The following is a 20,698-nucleotide window of genomic DNA, read 5'->3' as shown; positions in this document are numbered from 1 at the left end:
GTGATTTAATTTGACTCCTTTATATTTAAAGACATATTTACTTCTATGCTAGGCAAATCATAAGGCTAAAGCAATTTCAGTTATTGTAACACTAGGTTGACAGATTATTGAGTCTTATACAAATTGTTAAAATGTATTTCAAACTTGAGCTTCCTGTTATTAAAGGCTGGGTTTCCAAGTTCAGGTCCAAATGTTAGCAGTTTATTTCTTCCAAAGATGGGGGATGTTGGTCATCTGAGAATGTCACTGTGGGAATACGACCAGGAAACATTATCTACAGTCACCTATCAGGATGACTCAGCTTGCTACCGGCCACTATAAAAGCATAAGCTGAGCAAGAGGGACTAATGTATTGTCCATCCATTCAGGATAGTTGTGACACTTCCCATATGTGAACATGATTTTTGACCTCAATGAGCTGCGAAAACATTAAATACTAGACTACATTTAAAGCAAGAGCAATTGAAAAAAATAAGGAAAATGTATCATCTCTGCTTTGTTTCAAACCAGGGACCTGTCAGAGATCAGACCAAGATGCTAATCACTACATTAGAGAAACCATCTGTGCGTTTATGTCCCTTGTGGTGTACAAAAATATCAACCGTGAAGTCTCATTCTCCCATAGAACTGGAGAAAACTATGTTCGAAAATTTGAATGAAATCTGATTATACAATATACTTCCTGCCTCCGTTTTTATTTCATTCCAGATAAACTTTTGTTGCCAATTCTTTGATTTGATCTCCCCTTCCCATATTATGATCTTTCTTTTCCTTCAAAGGAGTTGTGTGGTTACAGGGATTGGCTGCTAAACTAACCAGATCCCTTCTTGTGTCATGACTCATTGGGACAGATTTAGCATGTGACCCTACACTATAGCAATGCCCCTTAAAAACCTGGACTGTAAGTTGCTCTAGCACCTCCAGGGCACAGGGATTCCCTCCTCTGTAATTCTCCCTTCACTATCCAAGTCTGTGTCCCCTGCTTTGCTGCAGACCTGCTGGAACTCAATGATAGGGAGCCCGTGGTGTCTGAGGGGCGCATCGCACACGGGGCTACGGGGATTATTCTCAGTCAGCAGCCCGTCTGCCCTCTGCTCCTGGTTGTAGATGAAGATGTCATTCTCCACGATCCAGTCCCGCAGATAGGCCAGGCCACAGTCACAGCGCCAGGGGTTCCCTGCTAGGTAGACATAGGCGAACGTGTGCCCCTCGGGGAAGAAGCCGCTGGGCAGAGTGTGGAGCTGGTTCCCTGACAGCCACAGCGTGTTCAGCTCCAGCCCAGCCAACAGCCCCTGCGGCAGTTCCTCCAGGGCGTTATCAGACAGATCCAGGTCCTTCAACATGGCCAGGCCCTCAAAGGCCTCTTCTGGCAGTGTCTGCAGCCGGTTCCCCCGCAGATTCAGCTCCGTCAGGTTCCCCACGTCCCGGAAGGCCCCTGGCAGCAGCTCTGTAATGTTGTTGTGAGCCAGGGTCAGGCGGGTGAGGGCGGGCAGGCCCTGCAGTGTGGGCAGCACCTCCAGGGCATTGTGGGACAGGATCAGCTCCTGCAGCGAGGGCAGGGAGGCCACAGTGTGCAGCACACCCAGTGCGTTGCCTGATAAGTCCAGCTCAGCCAGCTCACGGAGGTGCTGGAAGGAGGCAGTGGAGACGGATGCCAGGCGGTTGGCGCTGAGCAGCAGGATGCCGGTGTTCCTGGGCAGGGCAAGTGGCACCACGCTGAGCCCCTTTCCGGAGCAATTGACCTGCAGCTGGTCCTTGATCAGGTTCATCTCGGAGGGGCATGGCTCCCCCGGACCCACAGCGCCAGCCACAGAGAGGTGAGGTGAGGTGCGGCACAGCATGGTCTGCAGGGGAGACAAGAGCATGCACAGGACACAGACATCACAAGGCGTGTTTACACTAACCAGCTCAGACTGCAACACCACAGCGACCCTGTGAACGTTAACTGAGACCCGTGACTCCTCAGTCTGGAGTGCTGGGACAACTCCCGGTGGGATATTTGCCACAGTGGTCCCATCTACCCCAACCCAGCTGGTGCTGCAACAATGCTGGGTCCCCTGAGCAGATACCGGCTCTAATAACAAGGGCTCCCTAGCTCCCCAGTGCCCTCTGTCCCATCAGGCAGGAGGTCATTGCACCTGCACCCTGACCACACTGGGGACAATCTACACTAACCCTGCTGGTGCTGTAACAATGTCAGGGAGCTGCCATTAGCACCACTTACAAGGACTTGACTCCCTCACACTTGCTCCCTTGTGGTGTACAAAAATATCAACCGTGAAGTCTCATTCTCCCATAGAACTGGAGAAAACTATGTTCGAAAATTTGAATGAAATCTGATTATACAATATACTTCCTGCCTCCGTTTTTATTTCATTCCAGATAAACTTTTGTTGTCAATTCTTTGATTTGATCTCCCCTTCCCATATTATGATCTTTCTTTTCCTTCAAAGGAGTTGTGTGGTTACAGGGATTGGCTGCTAAACTAACCAGATCCCTTCTTGTGTCATGACTCATTGGGACAGATTTGGCATGTGACCCTACACTATAGCAATGCCCCTTAAGAACCTGGACTGTAAGTTGCTCTAGCTCTGAAACTGAAAGACAGGAAAAACAAACAAAACTTGTCGACTGCTCACATCTCCACAAAACCATCTGTGATTTCTCTTCTCTTTCTCTTTCTTTTCTCATGGGTGCCACTTTGATCTAGCCTCGGGCAGGGGATTGGTAGGCTGATGGGGGTGGGGAGTAGGACATGGGGCCTTTTCTTTTTAGGGGGCGACTGCTTCTTTCCAGCCCCAGGGTGGAAGATTTTCTGGCTGAGGATGGTGGGCGATGGGGTTGGTAGAGGGGACAGTAGTGGGGGGCACGGGAGTGGTTGGGGGCAGGGTGGTGGAGGGGGCTGTAGTGGAGGGCAGAGGGGTTCCCTCCTCTGTAATTCTCCCTTCACTATCCAAGTCTGTGTCCCCTGCTTTGCCGCAGACCTGCTGGAACTCGATGATAGGGAGCCCGTGGTGTCTGAGGGGAGCATCGCACATGGGGCTACGGGGATTATTCTCAATCAGCAGCCCGTCTGCCCTCTGCTCCTGGATGTAGATGCTGATGTCATTCTCCACGATCCAGTCCCGCAGATAGGTCAGGCCACAGTCACAGCGCCAGGGATTCCCCGCTAGGTAGACATAGGCGAACGTGTTCTCCTCGGGGAAGAAGCCGCTGGGCAGAGTGCGGAGCTGGTTCCCTGACAGCCACAGTGTGGTCAGCTCCAGCCCAGCCAACAGCCCCTGCGGCAGTTCCTCCAGGGCATTACCAGACAGATCCAGGTCCTTCAACATGGCCAGGCCCTCAAAGGCCTCTTCTGGCAGCGTCCGCAGCCGGTTCCCCCGCAGATTTAGCTCCGTCAGGTTCCCCACATCCCGGAAGGCCCCTGGCAGCAGCTCTGTAATGTTGTTGTGAGCCAGGGTCAGGCGGGTGAGGGCGGGCAGGCCCTGCAGTGTGGGCAGCACCCCCAGGGCATTGTGGGACAGGATCAGCTCCTTCAGCGAGGGCAGGGAGGCCACAGTGTGCAGCACACCCAGTGCGTTGCCGGATAAGTCCAGCTCAGCCAGCTCACGGAGGTGCTGGAAGGAGGCAGTGGAGACGGATGCCAGGCGGTTGGCGCTGAGCAGCAGGATGCCGGTGTTCCTGGGCAGGGCAAGTGGCACCACGCTGAGCCCCTTTCCGGAGCAATTGACCTGCAGCTGGTCCTTGATCAGGTTCTTCTCAGACGGGCATGGCTCCTCCGGACCCACAGCGCCAGCCACAGAGAGCAGGGCCAGGAGGGCGAGGTGAGGTGAGGTGGGGCACAGCATGGTCTGCAGGGGAGACAAGAGCATGTACAGGACACAGACATCACAGGGTGTGTTTACACTAACCAGCTGAGACTGCAACACCACAGCGACCCTGTGAACGTTAACTGAGACCTGTGACTCCTCAGTCTGGAGTGCTGGGACAACTCCCGGTGGGATATTATCCCACAATGGTCCCATCTACCCCAACCCAGCTGGTGCTGCAACAATGTTGGTCCCCTGGGCAGATACTGGCTCTAATAACAAGGGCTCCCTAGCTCCCCAGTGCCCTCTGTCCCATCCGGCAGGAGGTCATTGCACCTGCACCCTGACCATGCTAGGGACCATCTACACTAACCCTGCTGGTGCTGTAACAATGTCAGGGAGCTGCCATTAGCACCACTTACAAGGACTTGACTCCCTCACACCTGCTCCCCATCTCCTAGGGTGGACTAAACTCAAAAGGTTTGAATCAATCCCTGTAGTTTCCCTTCCACCCAAACCCGTATCTTCTGCTCACTTTATGCCATCGGCAGCTGATCCAGCCAGGAGACCTCCCCCCCTGTAATTACCACATCCAGTCCCCACCTGCCTGTATCCTCCGCCCTTGCTTCAACCCATGGCTGGGTGAGCAATTCATTGTATTCCACCAACTGTCTTGAAATCGATGTCTCCACTTCTTGGAACATGTGACTTAGTTTGCGAGCCCTTTGGGGGCAGGGACTGCATTTTTGTTTAGTGTTTGTACAGCCCCTAGCACAGTATGGGCCTGGGCCATGCCTGGGGCTCCTCATAGCCCTGCTCCAATACAAATAATAATACTTACAAAAAACACATGAAAAGAACGTTATTTAGGTTCCAAAGTTGAGTACTCAGAGTTAGGAAATGCTGGGTTGTACGAACAGCCTGAACTTCACCCTCTTTGTGTGCCGGATGAGGCAAGGGGTCGTGTGGAATAAATAGCACGTGATCATGTACCATAATGAAGATTGCACCATCGCGCACACACAGCTTGGGAACAACCACCCATCATAAGAACATAAGAACATAAGGTTAGGTCATGATTTCACTTTGTAATATGCACAAGCGAAATGAGGCCTGGTCTACCCACAGAGCTGCAGTGGTTTAACTAACGGTAAGACTCCCAGCTCAGACACTGCCCCAGTCTTCCCCTGGAGTGCTGGCAGCAGCCCCTCTGAATCATTTGGTGCTACTTCAGATGCCATGGGGCACAGAGGGGGCAGAGTCCCTGTTGCAGAGCTGCTGCCCCAGCTCCCAGCCCCATGCTGGGCTGGAGTTGGGGATGGGAGGGTTGCTCTGGCTCTCCAGACCAGGGGTTGGTCTCACCCAGAGAGGAACAAGGACAGAGCAGGAACTAGCATCTGGGGACAGAGCCCTGCACCCCCAGTGCCACACTCAGTCTCCGAGTTCCTCCACCTACCTCACCGCAGGGATGTGCCAGGCTCTGCTCCAGGGTGAAAAGCCCCCTAGGACCTCCGGAGAATCAAAGCCAATCCACAAGGAGCTTGTGCAATGGAGGGCACCCAGTTCTGTTGCTGTGGCAGAAATTGTTTGTCCACGCAGTTTGTAATCAGCAGCTGAATGTGTTCCTCCCCCCTGCAGCCAGCCAGCAATAGGGAGGGGAATGTGGAAGTGAAAGGGCAGAGAGAGGCCGGAGAAATGGAATGATAACAGGATGTTCCTGGCAGGAAGGGGAAGTCTAGTGCACGGGTTCTTGCAACAAAATTTTTGGTGGCCTCAGAGTGTGGCCACCAGCTCTTGCTGCTTGCGGCACTGACACTTTTTCCTAAAATTATTTATTGTTCCTAAAGTTAATAAAGTAATATGCACATATATATATACATCCAAATCATTGTAATTTATTTATGTAAGGTTTTGGGTTTTTTTTGCAGACTCAGTAATAAAAATCATGCACAGTTATCTCTATTCTTTACTGGATCTAACAGAATAGAAACACAAATAAGGTGCCTTGCACATTCTTGTCTTTTTTATTATTGTTTCTTTTGCTTTTTTGGTAAAAGTGGTTGTCTCTATAACAATTCCGAGGTAAATTTAAAAATGCTTTGACATAATAGAAGTCCAAATAATAATGAAAAACATCTCTGGGTGGCTTGGGTCTGGGGAGGGGAGGACAGGTACGGTTGTGGCTGTAGCTGGCTCAGGGCTCCTCCAGGCAGGTGTGTGGGTGTGGCGGGATGGTCTTGGGGCCTTGGCCAGCTGCTCTGGCTGCCGGGGGGGGGGGGGGGCCTGGGGAAGGCAGGCAAAAGGGGTCGAGTCAGGGGCTAGCCTCCCCAAAGGGAGCTCCACCCATTGCCCATGCGCCCGCCGCTCACCTTCTCATGCCTGCCCACCGCTCATCTCCTGCATCCCTCCTCAGTCCCCCACCTGCTGGTCATCTCCTCTCACCCCCACAACCTGCCGCTCACCTCCTCACTCCCCTGCTCGCAGCCAGACCGCTCCCACATCCTCCTCACCCTGCTGCTGGCTCCCCGCTCGCCCCCTTACTTCTGCACCAGGCCCTCCCCGCCTCACCACTCACCCCACCCCGCCCACTGCTCACCTTGCCGCTCGCCTTCTCACCCCCTCCTTGCCACCTCACCTTGTTCCATAAGCACTGTATGCCCCACCTGTGTGTCTCACTTGTGTCTCCAGAGAAGCAGATCATGCAGGAGCAACAGGCAGGGAGGGGCTGATGTTTGCACCCACTGCCCAGGAAACTGCTGTGGCTGCAGGGAAACCCCGTGGTGGCCACATTTGAGAAACGGTGGTCTAGTGTGTCTAGAGACGCTTCTATAGGACTGATCCCCACCAGTAGCAGAAACTCCCCAGTCTGATCATCTAGCTGGGACCATTCTTGTGTCTCAGAATGATACAAGCTGGCAGCAGATCCTCGCCCTGGCATGGTTCGTGTCTCTGCTTCTGTCCCACAGAGGGAGGATTTTTTTTGTTTCTCCTGTTTCTCAAATTGACTCAAACTGCCTCATGGCCGCTTTTTAGCTCATTGTCCAGATAGAAAATGTTCTAAATTCTGATACTTTCTCTGTGCTTTTTTTCTGAGTAATAGTAGGGAGCTATTACATGGGGAGACTAAATTCAAGCACAATTCCCCCCATGTGGCGCCAAAAACCACCTCCCTTAAGGTGCCTATGCTACCAACTGAGCTAGCCACGCTACTTACTTACCAGCCTGTCAGTCAAAAGATGACATCTGACAATGGTTTGTGAACACTCTCACTTCTGGCCAATCTCAGGGCTGGGTTAATCCCAGACTCTGCTGCGATGGGTCTTCGCTAATTCGTGCTGTGAGATTTATCTTTGGGGCAATGTGTGTGACTCAGACTGCACTAAAGAGGGAAAAACTCTGGCCAGTTTCCCCAGTGTGGGGGATGTTAGCAGCGACAGGCTGGAGTGTAGAGAATAGGGGCATAGTTTCTCATTAGGGGCTGAAACAGGGATATTTGTTTTCTGATGGTGTTATTTAGAGGAAACAATGATTTTTTAGAAAAAAGATTAAAAAGATCACTGAACCTTCTTTGATCAGCCGTAAAAAATTACTGTCACCTTATTTTTGCCTCAGTAAGGAAAAAAAACCCTGACTTTGGCTCCCCACTGACAGGAATCAAAACAAGCATTTACAGAAGACGGCAGGGATTGAAACCCAGCAGCTTCTTACAGATAAAACAGGAGCTCTGCCACTGAGCTATATCCCCACGTTGCCTGAAGTGCTCAGATCCTTAAAACAAGAGCGAAGCAGACACCTGTTCACCCTGTGTCAGAGCTGGGATTGAAATCACTCCTCCAGCAGTAGATGATGCATGAGCAGGCTGCATAGCATCATGTACCCGTTCATCGCATCAGCCCTTTTACTAGCAGTGCTGGGCCAGGCACGATGTCCCCGGAGGGAAATACCCCCCTGAATTCCCTTTCAGCCACCCTACAAATGTGTTTAAATTTAAGTTTGCCTATTGGAGAAATAAATGAGTCTCTCTGTGAACAGACAAGAGAGTCCATCCCTTTTCGTAATCAATGTGCAGACTAGCAGCCTCTTCTTTCCCATTCCTGGTGTTCTGGTGCCGTCATGTAGCTATTTCATGTCACTCCTTTTTGTATTAAAAAATGATGTTTTCACAGAAAACATTATTTTCTTTTTAGGAACACAGAAGCAGTTTATTTAATGTGCAAAAGTGAAGCAAATTCCCACTTCTGATGCCACAATTCTGGAGAGAGGCGGGAACACGTTCACAGAGTGGCACAACTTTCAGCATTACTGACAGAGCCCGGGGGGTACATCACTCTCAGAGAGGGCAGTGCTTTTCGTTTTCTCCGAGGCAAAAAGGGGTAGTTTGGGATTGGGGCAGTTTAAACATAGACAAAGATTTTTGTAGGGGATTTCTCCATCTTCCCCAAGAATAATCCACAGCAAAATAGATAAGAAACAGCCCTGCGCTGTGTGGAATAAAAAAAATTCCAATTCCATTCCTTAGTGGGAGTTTGTAACTGCTTAAAAAAAATAAAGGAGAGGCATATCCTAATGGTGGTGGTGTTGGGGGGCGTCAAACTCACAGGCCTGAGAGTAAAAGTCTCATGTGCTACCAGTTGCGCTACGGCACATATCCCAATAGCAAACTATTGATCTGAAAAAACTCTTTCTAATGCTAAAGGACTATGGTTCAAACTGGACAGAGGGAATCAGTTCTCCTCAGCATTTGGCCAGTTTTCCCCCTGTCAAATTAGACAAGAACACGCTTTGAGTTTCATAAATTGTTTTTCAAATTGTGTCAACTCTTTAGTAAATCTGGTTCACCCTCGAGGCCATTCACAGATGCTTTACTAGGCCACCTTTGTAATTCATCTTCTTAGCCCCTGCTGCTCCTTTTGCTCCCTGCCTGCCTGGGGAGAGTCACTATTACCAATGGTTCATTTCAGGAGACAGGAGTGAAATCAGTTCTCAGCCTGGGTGCAGTTCTGAGTATGTCACCCTCATTTCTTAGGTTATGGTGCCACCAGGTGGTCATTTCATGTCCCTCCCGGATTTTACACAGAGAAACAATTTTCTGTGCACAGATCAATGGACAGCATATCTCAGATGGCTGCCCTTGGAGATGGCGCACGGATGTTGGTGGGAGGTGAGTTGTGTCTCCATGACAGGGACATCTTTGCCCTATCCAGCACCCTCATCCCCAAGAACCAGACAAGTCATACACCTTTTGATGGCCACGAAGGGGGCAGGGCTGTAAAAAACCCATCCAAACCCAGGTCCCTTTATAACATGCCCAGAAATGATGGCTTCTAATCAGCCGTCAGCTCAGTTATCAGCATACGGGAAAGAATGGTCTGAAATTGGTAAGATCTTGTTATTTTTTACAATATATTCCTTGCATGCTATGGGGAATTAACACAGCAGGATTGACTTCTCCATGCTACTTGATGTGGGGCGGGAATCTGACAAAATATTGGCTCTACTGATATTTGAATATTTCAATCTTTCTCTATTTTTGGAGGGGTGGGGGTAGATTAAATGAATGTAGTCTCTCTCCAAAAGAAGAAATGTTTTTGTGGCAATTACTAAAATTTTAAAGAAAGGAGTGAAACAAAATGGCCACACATTGCATCAGAATCTAAGAAATGAAAGACAACACACATCTTTATACACCAAACTTTTTGATATGCAACTCAACTCAACAATGCGCATCATCACAGGAACTCTCCAACCAACTTATCTTCCATGGCTTCCAGTTCTCAGCCCTCTTACATCAGGAGGGAGACTGCAGCTGGCAAGTTGCTTGGGAAGGTAAATGCTAACCCAAGCTTGCCCTTGCTCAAAGACCTTTTTGGCTCACCAGCCACCTGTCTTTCATCACAACACCCACTGTGGTCGAGGCTGCCATATAGGGTTGCCAACCTGCCAGAAATGCCCTGGAGTCTTCAGGAATTAAAGATCAATCTTTAATTAAAGATTATATCATGTGATAAAAACTCCAGAAATATGTCCAACCAATATTGGCAACTCTTCTGCCATGCTAGGAGGTGACGGTGGAGTCCTTGTGGCGGGAAGAGTAGTGCTTAACACCAATCACCAATCAGTTCCTCATCACAGACCCTACTGCTCGCCTGCCTGGCTTTGACTTGCCACGTCATCATTGGGTCCTTCTTAACCAATTCCGGGCTGGGCACTGTTGGGGTCTTCAAGACAACCCAAGCTGCAGCTGTGGCGCAGATCAAACAATGATACACATTGTCGAGGAGTGCCCACCAACCAAATTCATCAGTGAGCTCCGAGAGCTCCACTTGGCCACTGAGAACACTATTGCTTGGCTTGGCAAACACACAAATGCTAAATAAATAAATAAATAAATATTGACTCTGAAAAGTGATTTAACTTGACTCCTTTACATTTAAAGACATTTATTTCTATGCTAGGCAAACGATAAGGACAAAGCAATTTCAGTTATTGTGACATTGTGAATCTTATACCAATTGTAAAAATGTATTCCAAACTTGAGCTTCCTGTTATTAAAGGCCAGGTTTCCAAGTTCAGGTCCAAATATTAGCAGTTTATTCCTTTGAAAGATGGGGGATGTTGGTCATCCAAGAATGTCACTGTGGGAACATGACCGGAAAATATTATCTACAGTCATCCATCAGGATCACTCAACTCGCTACCGGCCACTATAATAGCATAAACTGAGCAAGATGGACTAATGTATTGTCCATCCATTTAGGATAGTCATGACATTTCCCTTATGTGAATATGATTTTTGACCTCAGTGATCTGGGAAACATTAAATACTAGACTACATTTAAAGCAAGAGAAATTGAAAAAAATAAGGAAAATGTATCATCTCTGCTTTGTTTCAAACCAGGGACCTGTCAGATGTCAGACCAAGATGATAATCACTACATTAGAGAAACCACCTGTGGGTTTATGTCCCTTGTGGTATATAAAAATTTAAATAATGAAGTCTCATTCTCCCATAGAATTGGAGAAAACTATGTTCTAAAATTTGAATGAAATCTGATTATACAATATACTTCCCGAGTCTCCATTTTTATTTCATTCCAGATAAACTTTTGTTGCCAATTCTTTGATTTGATCTCCCCTTCTCATATTACGAGCTCTCTTTTCCTTCAAAGGAGTTGTGTGGTTACAGGGATTGGCTGCTAAACTAGCTGGATTCCTTCTTGTGTCATTGGGACAGATTTGGCATGTGACCCTATACCACAGCAATGCCCCTTAAAACCTGGACTGTAATTTGCTCTAGCTCTGACACTGAAAGACAGGAAGAACAAACAAAAATTGTAGACTCCTCACATCTCCACAAAACCATCTGTGATTTCTCTTTAAGACCCTCAAGGAGCTCTCCCATATGAAATGGGGTTTGGGTTATACATTGTGTGTGTGTTAGTTACAGAGGAAGTAGAAATTAGAAAGTGCTCTAGCCGCAGTTTAGTGCATTCGAATGATGTGGGAAATCAGACACATATATGGGAAATGGAACCAGAACTCGAAGCCATTAAACAATCATACAACTATCCACTCTTCTCTTTCCTATAAGATGCTGCTGCAAATCAGCTGCAAGGTGGGGGAACTGGCCAGCTTAGAGTGCTGGGGTCTGGGAGATGGGGCATTTCCCTTCTAGGGGGCACTGTCCTTGGCTCCCATCTGGCCCCAGGGCAGGAGACTGGCTGGCTCAGGGCAGCAGGGAGTGGGACATGCAGCCTTTCTTTTCTAGTGGGTGCCAGCTTCGATCTAGCCTCAGGGCAGGAGATTGGCAGGCTGATGGGGGTGGAGAGAAGGACATGGGGCCTTTCCTTTCTAGGGAGCACCAGCTCCAATCCAGCCCCAGTGTGGGAAATTGGCTGGCTAAGGGCGGTGGGAGATTAGGCATTTCCCCTCTAGAGGGCACTGGCTGATGTAACCCCAGGGGAAGGGATCTAGCCAGCTCAGAGTGGTGGGGATCGGGATATGGGGTGTTTTTGCTCTAGACCATGTGGTCTCTGATCCACCCACAAGGCAGGGGAATTGGCTGGCCCAGACAGGTCAGGGAATAGGACATGGGGCCCTTCCCATCTAGGGGGAGCATGCAAAACTGAGCATCATTATTCACCTCCAGCAAAGACCACTAGCAGCCTAGTGTTTTTGAACTGTGACCTAGCTGCATCCAGGGAAGGTTTTTATTCTGTGACTAGCCAATGGAACTACCTGCCACAGGATTCAGAGTAGGATCAACATTTATGTGGATTATAAGAACAACCAGAGACTTCACACAGAGTGGAGGAAATATCTACAGGGCTCTGCCAGGGCACAAGCCAGCCCTGAACTGGCTGGTTTTAGGGGGAAACTGCCCCTCTGGACAGTTATTCCAGATCTGGCCTCTGCAACAGGTGTATGCATGGGGGAGCTATACAGGGTTAAAAGAGCCCATTGGTCTGAGGCAGGAGAGGCATCTGGGAGTCAGGACTCCTGGGTTCTACATATATTAAGGGAGCCTCCCATCTACTGCAGCAGTGGGAGGAATCTTGTCTCCGGTGCACAGTGGGTGAGATCACAGCAACACAACTGGAACTAGAACCCAGGTGTCCTGACAAGCCCACAGGACCCTCCTCCCCAGCCCCAGCAATAAAACCCAGGTGTCCTGCCCCCCTTAGAGGGTGGTGGTTGCATATTTCACCCTGACAGCCCCGATAGCTGCTTCCCCCCTGTCTAGGCTGTAGGCGGAGGGAGCCCGCCAGGGGCCCAGCCCCCCCACACTGAGCAGCCTCCTGGTAACACGTCGGAAGGAGGGCACCGGGGGGTCGCGGTGGATCCGCAGCTCCTTGGTGGTGCGGAAGGTTGGGGGCTCTATGGGGCACTTGAAGCTGCTGAGATGCATCATGGGGGGCGCTGCCCCCTCCCCCTTTCTCAGCAGCTGGTACCGCACCAGCCGTGCCCCCGGGGGACCCCTCAGAGCTGGGCGATACCAGCCCAGATATACCCAGCCCATCCAGCCCACGAGAGCCAGCATGGGCAGCAGCAGCAGCAGCAAGGAGGCCAGGTAGAGCATCAGGTGCAGCAGGCAGCAATGGGCTAGCACCCAGTGGCCCCACTGGGGGCCCTCCCTGCCCTTCTGACGCCCAGCCACGGGCATCGCTGGGGGTGGGGTGGGGCATGTGCAGAGGCGGGGAGCCCCCATCAGAGGGGGTGGCTGGTGGCAGGGGGGGATGTGGAGAGGGCTGGTATGGAAGGGAGGTGAGGGGATAAGGGTGGTGGTGGGAGTCATGGGGGTGCTGGGGAGCTGTGGGGGTGCTGGGGATGCAGGTTCTGGGGCAGTAGAGAGGGGCGTGGTGATGGTTGGGGGCAGGGTGGTGGCGGGGGCAGTAGTGGGAGGCACAGGAGTGCTTGGGGGCTGGGTGGTGGAGGGACAGTAGTGGGGACACAGGAGTGGTTGGGGGCTGGGTGGTGGAGGGGGTAGTAGTGGGGGGCACAGGAGTGGTTGGGGGCAGGGTGGTGGAGGGCATAGTAGTGGGGGGCACGGGAGTGGTTGGGGGCAGGGTGGTGGAGGGGGCAGTAGTGGGGGGCACGGGCGTGGTTGGGGGCTGGGTGGTGGAGGGGGTAGTACTGGGGGGCACGGGAGTGGCTGGGGGTAGGGTGGTGGAGGGGGCAGTAGTGGGGGGCACGGGAGTGGTTGAGGGCAGGGTGGTGGAGGGGACAGTAGTGGGGGGCACAGTGGTTCCCTCCTCTGTAATTCTCCCTTCACTATCCAAGTCTGTGTCCCCTGCTTTGCCGCAGACCTGCTGGAACTCGATGACAGGGAGCCCGTGGTGTCTGAGGGGCGCATCGCACACGGGGCTACGGGGATTATTCTCAGTCAGCAGCCCGTTTGACTTCGGCTCCTGGGTGTAGATGCTGATGTCATTGTCCACGATCCAGTCCCGCAGATAGGCCAGGCCACAGTCACAGCGCCAGGGATTCCCTTCTAGGTAGACATAGGCGAACGTGTGCCCCTCGGGGAAGAAGCCGCTGGGCAGAGTGCGGAGCTCGTTCCCTGACAGCCACAGCGTGTTCAGCTCCAGCCCAGCCAACAGCCCCCGTGGCAGTTCCTCCAGGGCATTATCAGACAGATCCAGGTCCTTCAACATGACCAGGCCCTCAAAGGCCTCTTCTGGCAGCGTCCGCAGCTGGTTCCCCTGCAGATTCAGCTCTGTCAGCTTCCCCACGTCCCGGAAGGCCCCTGGCAGCAGCTCTGTAATGTTGTTGTGAGCCAGGGTCAGGCGGGTGAGGGCGGGCAGGCCCTGCAGTGTGGGCAGCACCTCCAGGGCATTGTGGGACAGGATAAGCTCCTGCAGCGAGGGTAGGAGAGCCCCAGTTAGCAGCGCACCCAGTGCGTTGCCTGATAAGTCCAGCTCAGCCAGCTCACGGAGGTGCTGGAAGGAGGCAGTGGAGACGGATGCCAGGTGGTTGGCGCTGAGCAGCAGGATGCCGGTGTTCCTGGGCAGGGCAAGTGGCACCACGCTGAGCCCCTTTCTGGAGCAATTGACCTGCAGCTTGTCCTTGATCATGTTCTTCTCAGACGGGCATGGCTCCTCCGGACCCACAGCGCCAGCCACAGAGAGCAGGGCCAGGAGGGATAGGTGAGGTGAGGTGGGGCACAGCATGGTCTGCAGGGGAGACAAGAGCATGTACAGGACACAGACATCACAGGGCGTGTTTACACTAACCAGCTGAGACTGCAACACCTCAGCGACCCTGTGAACGTTAACTGAGACCTGTGACTCCCCAGTCTGGAGTGCTGGGACAACTCCCGGTGGGATATTATCCCACAATGGTCCCATCTACCCCAACCCAGCTGGTGCTGCAACAATGTTGGGCCCCTGGGCAGATACTGGCTCTAATAACAAGGGCTCCCTAGCTCCCCAGTGCCCTCTGTCCCATCAGGCAGGAGGTCATTGCACCTGCACCCTGACCACACTGGGGACCATCTACACTAACCCTGATGGTGCTGTAACAATGTCAGGGAGCTGCCATTAGCACCACTTACAAGAAGTTGACTCCTCCACACCTGCTCCCCATCCCCCAGACTGGACTAAACTCAAAAGGTTTGAATCAATCCCTGTAGTTTCCTTTCCACCTAATCCTGTATCTTCTGCTCCCCTTATAGCCAAGGCAGCTGGTCCAGCCAGGAGACCCCCTCCCCCCCGCCAGGTAGTTACCACATCCAGTCCCCACCTGCCTGTATCATCCGCCTTTGCTTCAGCCACGTCCCCCAGTGGCATCTGCGTGAGGGGAGCATGATTAAAACATCTGGCATTTAGTGCCTTCAGCACCAGGTGAGGGATCACTGTGTAAACAGCCCCTGTGCCCCACTCCAGAGTGGGTACGTCCCTGGATTAAACAGCTTCCCCCACCCAGAGTTCCCTGTACAAACAGCTGCTCCACCCCAGAGGTGGCTGCATCTCACTGATGCTTATCCGTCTCTATGGACTCACCTGGGGTCTCTGCTGGGGTTCCTCTCCCACCTGTGTCGCCCTCACTCCCAGTTGTGGATTGAGAGGTTGCTCTGGGGACAGTTTTTCCCACTGGGCTGACTGACTGCATCAGGGATCCTGAGCCCAACCCCTGTATCAGCCTCTGCAGCTGCTGCGGGGTGGGTATGTGGTTTCCTGTGACATCAGAGACACTGATCCTCCCTCCCCCATTCCTACTCTCAAGGCATTAAAAGCCCCCATAGAGGTCACATCAGAGTCCAGCCAGATTACACACTGCTTTCTGATCCACTCCAGAAACTATTGCCCTACTCCAGAAACTGTATCTCAGAACTGGGCAAGGGATCCCCATACAAATAGCAGGTATACTCCGGAAGGGGATGCATCTTAGTGCCAGGTAAATGATGGTTGTGCAACCAGCTGACCCACCCCAGAGGCATCTGCATTACAGCACTGGGCAAGAGCTCCTTTTATAAACAGCCTTTGTGCCCTTCCCCAGAGGTGGTTGCATCTAGATTAATAAATTCCAAGGCCAGAAGGGACCACTGTGATCATTTAGTCTGACCTCTTGGCTAACACAGGCCAGAGACCTGCTCCCAAATAATCCCTAGAGCAGAGCTTTTAGCAAAATATCCAATCTTGATTTATAAATGGTCAGTGATGGAGAATCCACCACGACCCTTGGTAAATGGTTCCAGTGGTTAATTACTCTCCCCATGCAAAACCGAGGCCTTATTTCCAGTCTGGATTTGTCTAGCTTCCACTTCTAGCCATTGGATCTTGTTCTACCTTTCTCTGCTAGTTAGAAGAACACATGATCAAAGATTTGTTGCCCGTACAGATACTTAGAAGTAACCAAGTCACCCCTTAACCGTCTCTTTGTTTGTCTCTTGGTGTGAGGTGAGGGACCCTATGTAAATAGCAGCTTCCTCTGGTGTGGGTGGCTGGGGCATCTCAGTGGTGGGGGACAGATTCCCTTATAAAATAGCCCTCATTCCACACACCAGATCCAGCTTTCAGGTCCATGTCGGTGGCAGACAGTGATCCCAGTATAAACAGCCCCCCCCCTCACTGGAGGGGGGAGCTGTGTCTCAGCGCGGGGTGAGGGAACCCAGCTCCACAGCTTCTCAGCATGGCATGGGTTAACTGCCTCAGGAGATGGCGGGAGGGGGGTTATTATTAACTGCGGAAGGAGTGACTGGGGTCTGGGCAAGGAGATAAATGGGGGCAGGAAGGGCTTGTCCTTTGTCATCCTTACCACTCTCACTTCCTCTAGCAACGTCCCCTGTCTCGCAGGGTGGTTAGAAGCACACACAGTCCAGTGGCTACAGTCCTGGGGTTGTGTGTGTGGTCCCACCGGGGTTAGCTGTCTCCTCCCCCCTAGATGTGCTCTCTGGCCTGTCCGTGCTTTGATGTTTTGGGAGCAGGTATTGGAGAGTTGGGGGGTGCATCAGGGATCAGCAGGGACCTCCTGATTCCAACTCACATAAAGGGTTCAGGCCCTTCCAGAACCGGCTATGTGGGGGAGTGCATGGTGTGTGGGGGGGTCAGGCTCTCACAAATGGGTGAGGGACCCCAGATACTGGCACTCATACACAGGGAGAGGGAGCAGGACTCAGGTACTGTAGAACTGATTAATTAAATTGTTTTTAATTGTTCACTTTATCATTGTAACGTCTGTTCACCATTTCATTACTCCATTTTGCCTACAATGTAACTTCTGTTCACCATTTCATTACACTTGCCTAACGCTTACTCCATTTTGCCTACATTGTAACTTCTGTTCACTATTGTAATTCAAACCCCATTTTAAAACGCTTACTCCATTTTCTGGAAGGCTTGTTGCTGCAGCCTTCATTTTTGCAAGCCCTGCTGTAATCCTATTAGTTTAGTTTAGATGTGTGAATGAGGTATGTATGGGTGATAGAATCAACCTCCAGCCCCAGCCTGTCCTGATGAAATAAAGTTCAAATACTAAGGGCTGAAGATGCGGACAACAGCCTTAAACAAAGTAAGAAAAGTCCACCTTAAAAAGAAAAGGACAAAAGAACAACAGAAGGAAGATCAAAGCCAGGTTCAAGGCTGAAAGTCACGTCTGCAATGACGGGTGATCAATCACCAAACCCAGAGGCAGCATGACACAGCAAGACTTTGGATTCAAACTAAAGCCTGCAAAAAGGATGGGTCAGATGGAAGACTTTGAAGGGTGACATTCTGCTGCCAACATGGAAGGGCATCAGTGCATGCCCAACAGAGACCCAGCTCATCCTTGTGCCCGGCTTTTCTGGCCAGTTAGCCGCCACAAGCTACGAACCCAAGCTGCAAAATCTGTCCCTCTCACTTGCTATCTTGGCATGCCTGGTGTGGATTGGCAGGGCCCATGGTGCTTCTGGGCCAGGTCTGGCCCTTGCACTGTGTCAAGGTCAGGTGCAGCCTCAGTGGTGAGTCCATGTCCTTGGGAGGGTTGGTGCTGCAGGGTGTGTAGCCAGTGGCCTGTGCTCCCCACTGCCATGCTGTGGGGATTTATTGATTGCTTGACAAATCAAATATGCAGATTTGTTCAGAATTTTAAAATACTGTGTGCATAATTTGGGGGGTGGGGAGAGGGACACAGAATTCCCTCGGGAGTCCTTTTACAAGAGGAGGCTGGAAGAGCTTGTTGTGTTTAGCCTAATAAACCACAAGCAGAGAGGGGTTCTGCTCTCTATAAATATATCAGGGAAGGAGAAGAGCTATGGAAGCTAAAGGACAGCATTGACTCAGGAAGAAATGGGGCTAAACTGGCCATGACTAAATGTCATGGAAATTAAAAGATTTCTCACCATCAGAGCAGTGAGGTTTTGGAACAGCCTCCCAATAGGAGCAGCAGGGACTAGAAACTGAGCTGGTTTCATGATGGAGTTTGAATTATATGATAGGATTGCCCGAGAGAGCTGAGGACTGGATCTGTTGACTCACAAGCTCCGTTCTAGTCAGTTGTTTGTTCCTGCACGGAGCCTGGGATAAGGCTCCTGTTAACAGACTAGCACCAACCTTCACGCACAGCAGAGATGAGCACAGAGGGGTGATTCTGCAAACTGGGCTGGAACTATGGGAGAGGGCATGTTTGCCATCAGACATAGCACTCCCAGTGTGTTAACAGGAAGGGGCACTAGTCAATGGGGCCCCAGTGGCCAGGGTGCATGGATACACTGTCATGGAAAGGGGATTATGGTGGGGAGTAGGGAAATAAGCATGGGGGTGGTTGGTGCCTCACCATTGGATGGCTGGGCCTGGCACATGAGTTTGAAATTCTTCAAACTATACAGGAGCGGGCAACTGATGGGACTTTTCCAATGCACCCATGTGAATTAGGAACACAATTCCCAGTGAAAGTGGACATGGCCTGTGCACCTAACTCATTTAGGGCTTGTCTATGCAGGTACATTTAAAGACATTATTAATCCAGTATAATTATACTGGAATAGTTAAACCAGATTAAACCCTTGTGTGGATGAACCTCCTTCAGAATAAACGTGGCCTTAATGAGATTTATCTTAATTCACACTGAAGTTTAGTCCAATTCAACTAATCCAGTTCAAATCCACCTCTAGTTAAGTTTGATTAATTCATTTTCCTGAGTGTAGACAAAGCCTTCAGAACTTTGGACAATCCCACCCACATGGATGAGAGCAGCGCCACTGTGTTGATCAGGGCATATCACCCTAGCTGTGAACTCAGTCCTGGGTGTCTGCCAGCCAGAGAGAAGGGTTTGTTTCAGCAGCCCCCAAACAGAGGCAGAGAGGTAACTGGGTGCTCCATGGGGATGCCAAGAGATGCCACACTGCCAGAGCCCCAGACGTTCGCTCTAGGCAGCAGGAGCATGGGGATTGGAAACACTTTGTTCACACAGGTGCTAGCTGCATACAGGAAGCACGGGGGCTACATACAGCATCTTTGTCCTCGTGAAAGTAAACAGCCGAGTTAGTTGTTGTGTGTATATAGTTGTGGGAAGTAAAACCTGTGGGTGGATGAGACAGTGATGTCACATCTGAGGACTCTGAAGACTCATGGGGTTGTTAGAAGGCTCCAAGGGACAAGGACTGGCAGAAGAGAGAGTTGAGGCCATCTGGCCCTTTGGGGGTTGTTCTGGGGTCTCAATGAAGGTGCCAGAATGGCCTTTCAAGATTTTTCCATCAGGGACTCTATGTTTCCAGCTACTTTGTCTCACTGTCTCTTTACCAGTTCGGAGGATACAGGACTCGGCAGCTTCTGAGAAGGAGGTTGGGCTGGGATTGGTAATAAGACTTTCCTGTGCTTGGGAGGGTAAAGGGGCCACCTCGAGCTGAATAGTAACTGAGTTCATTCACCGGTTTACTGGTAAGTAAGAGTTTGTCCAGAGGGGAGTTATGGTGACTGGGGGTTTCTGGCACTGGCCTCCAGAAACCACCTACCATAATTATCAGCGAGCCCCCTGCTTATTGGGACAGAGCCCTCAGAATAGGGGAGCCGAGTGAGGGGTGCTATGAGGTAAAATTTACAAATGCAAAACTCAGAGTTGGCAGCTGCTGTCCGAGCCTGGGGCGTAGGAACCCTGAGGCCGTACAAGTTCTCATCATCCCTGCTTGACCCGTCATTCAGGAGGCTGTTCGGTTTGTCTACAGCATAAAACTTTCCTCATTACGTTTTTTTTCTAAATTACCAGTTTTGCTGTTTGCGTGTAACCACTGCTAAAAAGCACAAGCCTTTCCAGCCTGAGCTAAAAGGTCTTCCTGAAACCAAGTCCGGAGCCGGTTCATCAGCCGCCGTATGGGCCAGTTACCACTAGAGGGGGCCAGTGTGCTGCACTGAGCAGGTGTTGTGGGGGAGTCACACGTTTTTGAAAACCTAAACATCACTGGGAGTCTGGCAGTGGAGATGGGGGCGTCTCTCTCAAAGCTCCGCTCCAGCTCTGGGTCAGAGGCAGGAATTGTTGGGTGAGATTCTCTGGCCTGGGTTAGGCAGGAGGCTGGACTGGATGGGCACAACAGGCCCTGCTGGCCTTAAAATGTACAAATCTGTGAAGTGTGGGGTTTCTTGCACCTTCTTCTGCAGTGTCAAGTGCTGGGCATTGTCAGCGAGAACAGACTGGGCTAGACAGACCACGGTGCTGAGCCAGTCCAGTAATCCCAATGGGCCAATTTATTTGCATCAAACAACTATTTCACCCCCACAGGGGCGGCTCTAGGCACCAGCAAAACAAGCTGTTGCCTAGGGCGGCCAAATCTAGGGGGCGGCAGGCTGCGCCGGCGGACCTGCCGCAGTCATGACTGCGGCAGCTCAAGCGGAGCCGCCGCGTCCGCGAACCGTCCGCAGCCGCGGGGGGTCCAGCCGAGCCGCGCGGGACCAGCGGACCCTCCGCAGTCATCCCCA

The 20,698-nt window shown here is 51.3% G+C and overlaps 1 protein-coding gene across 1 annotated transcript; it reads right to left on the bottom strand.

Annotated features, from left to right (window-relative positions):
* Positions 1-15,391, bottom strand: LOC120403141 (chondroadherin-like protein). The gene is made up of 4 exons (XM_039533911.1): positions 15,311-15,391; positions 13,577-14,482; positions 2,946-3,851; positions 1-1,844 (listed from the first exon to the last, which is right to left on the bottom strand). The coding sequence occupies exons 2-4, from the start codon at positions 14,477-14,479 to the stop codon at positions 912-914; spliced, it is 2,742 nt and encodes a 913-aa protein (XP_039389845.1). The 5' UTR covers positions 14,480-14,482; positions 15,311-15,391; the 3' UTR covers positions 1-911.
* Between the last annotated feature and the right edge of the window lie 5,307 nt (positions 15,392-20,698).

The sequence above is a fragment of the Mauremys reevesii genome, linkage group 4 (genome assembly GCF_016161935.1).
Source record: "Mauremys reevesii isolate NIE-2019 linkage group 4, ASM1616193v1, whole genome shotgun sequence".
Taxonomy (NCBI): Eukaryota; Metazoa; Chordata; order Testudines; family Geoemydidae; genus Mauremys; species Mauremys reevesii.
The sequence above is the reverse complement of the archived record's forward strand: the minus strand, read 5'-3'. Positions and strand labels throughout refer to the sequence as shown.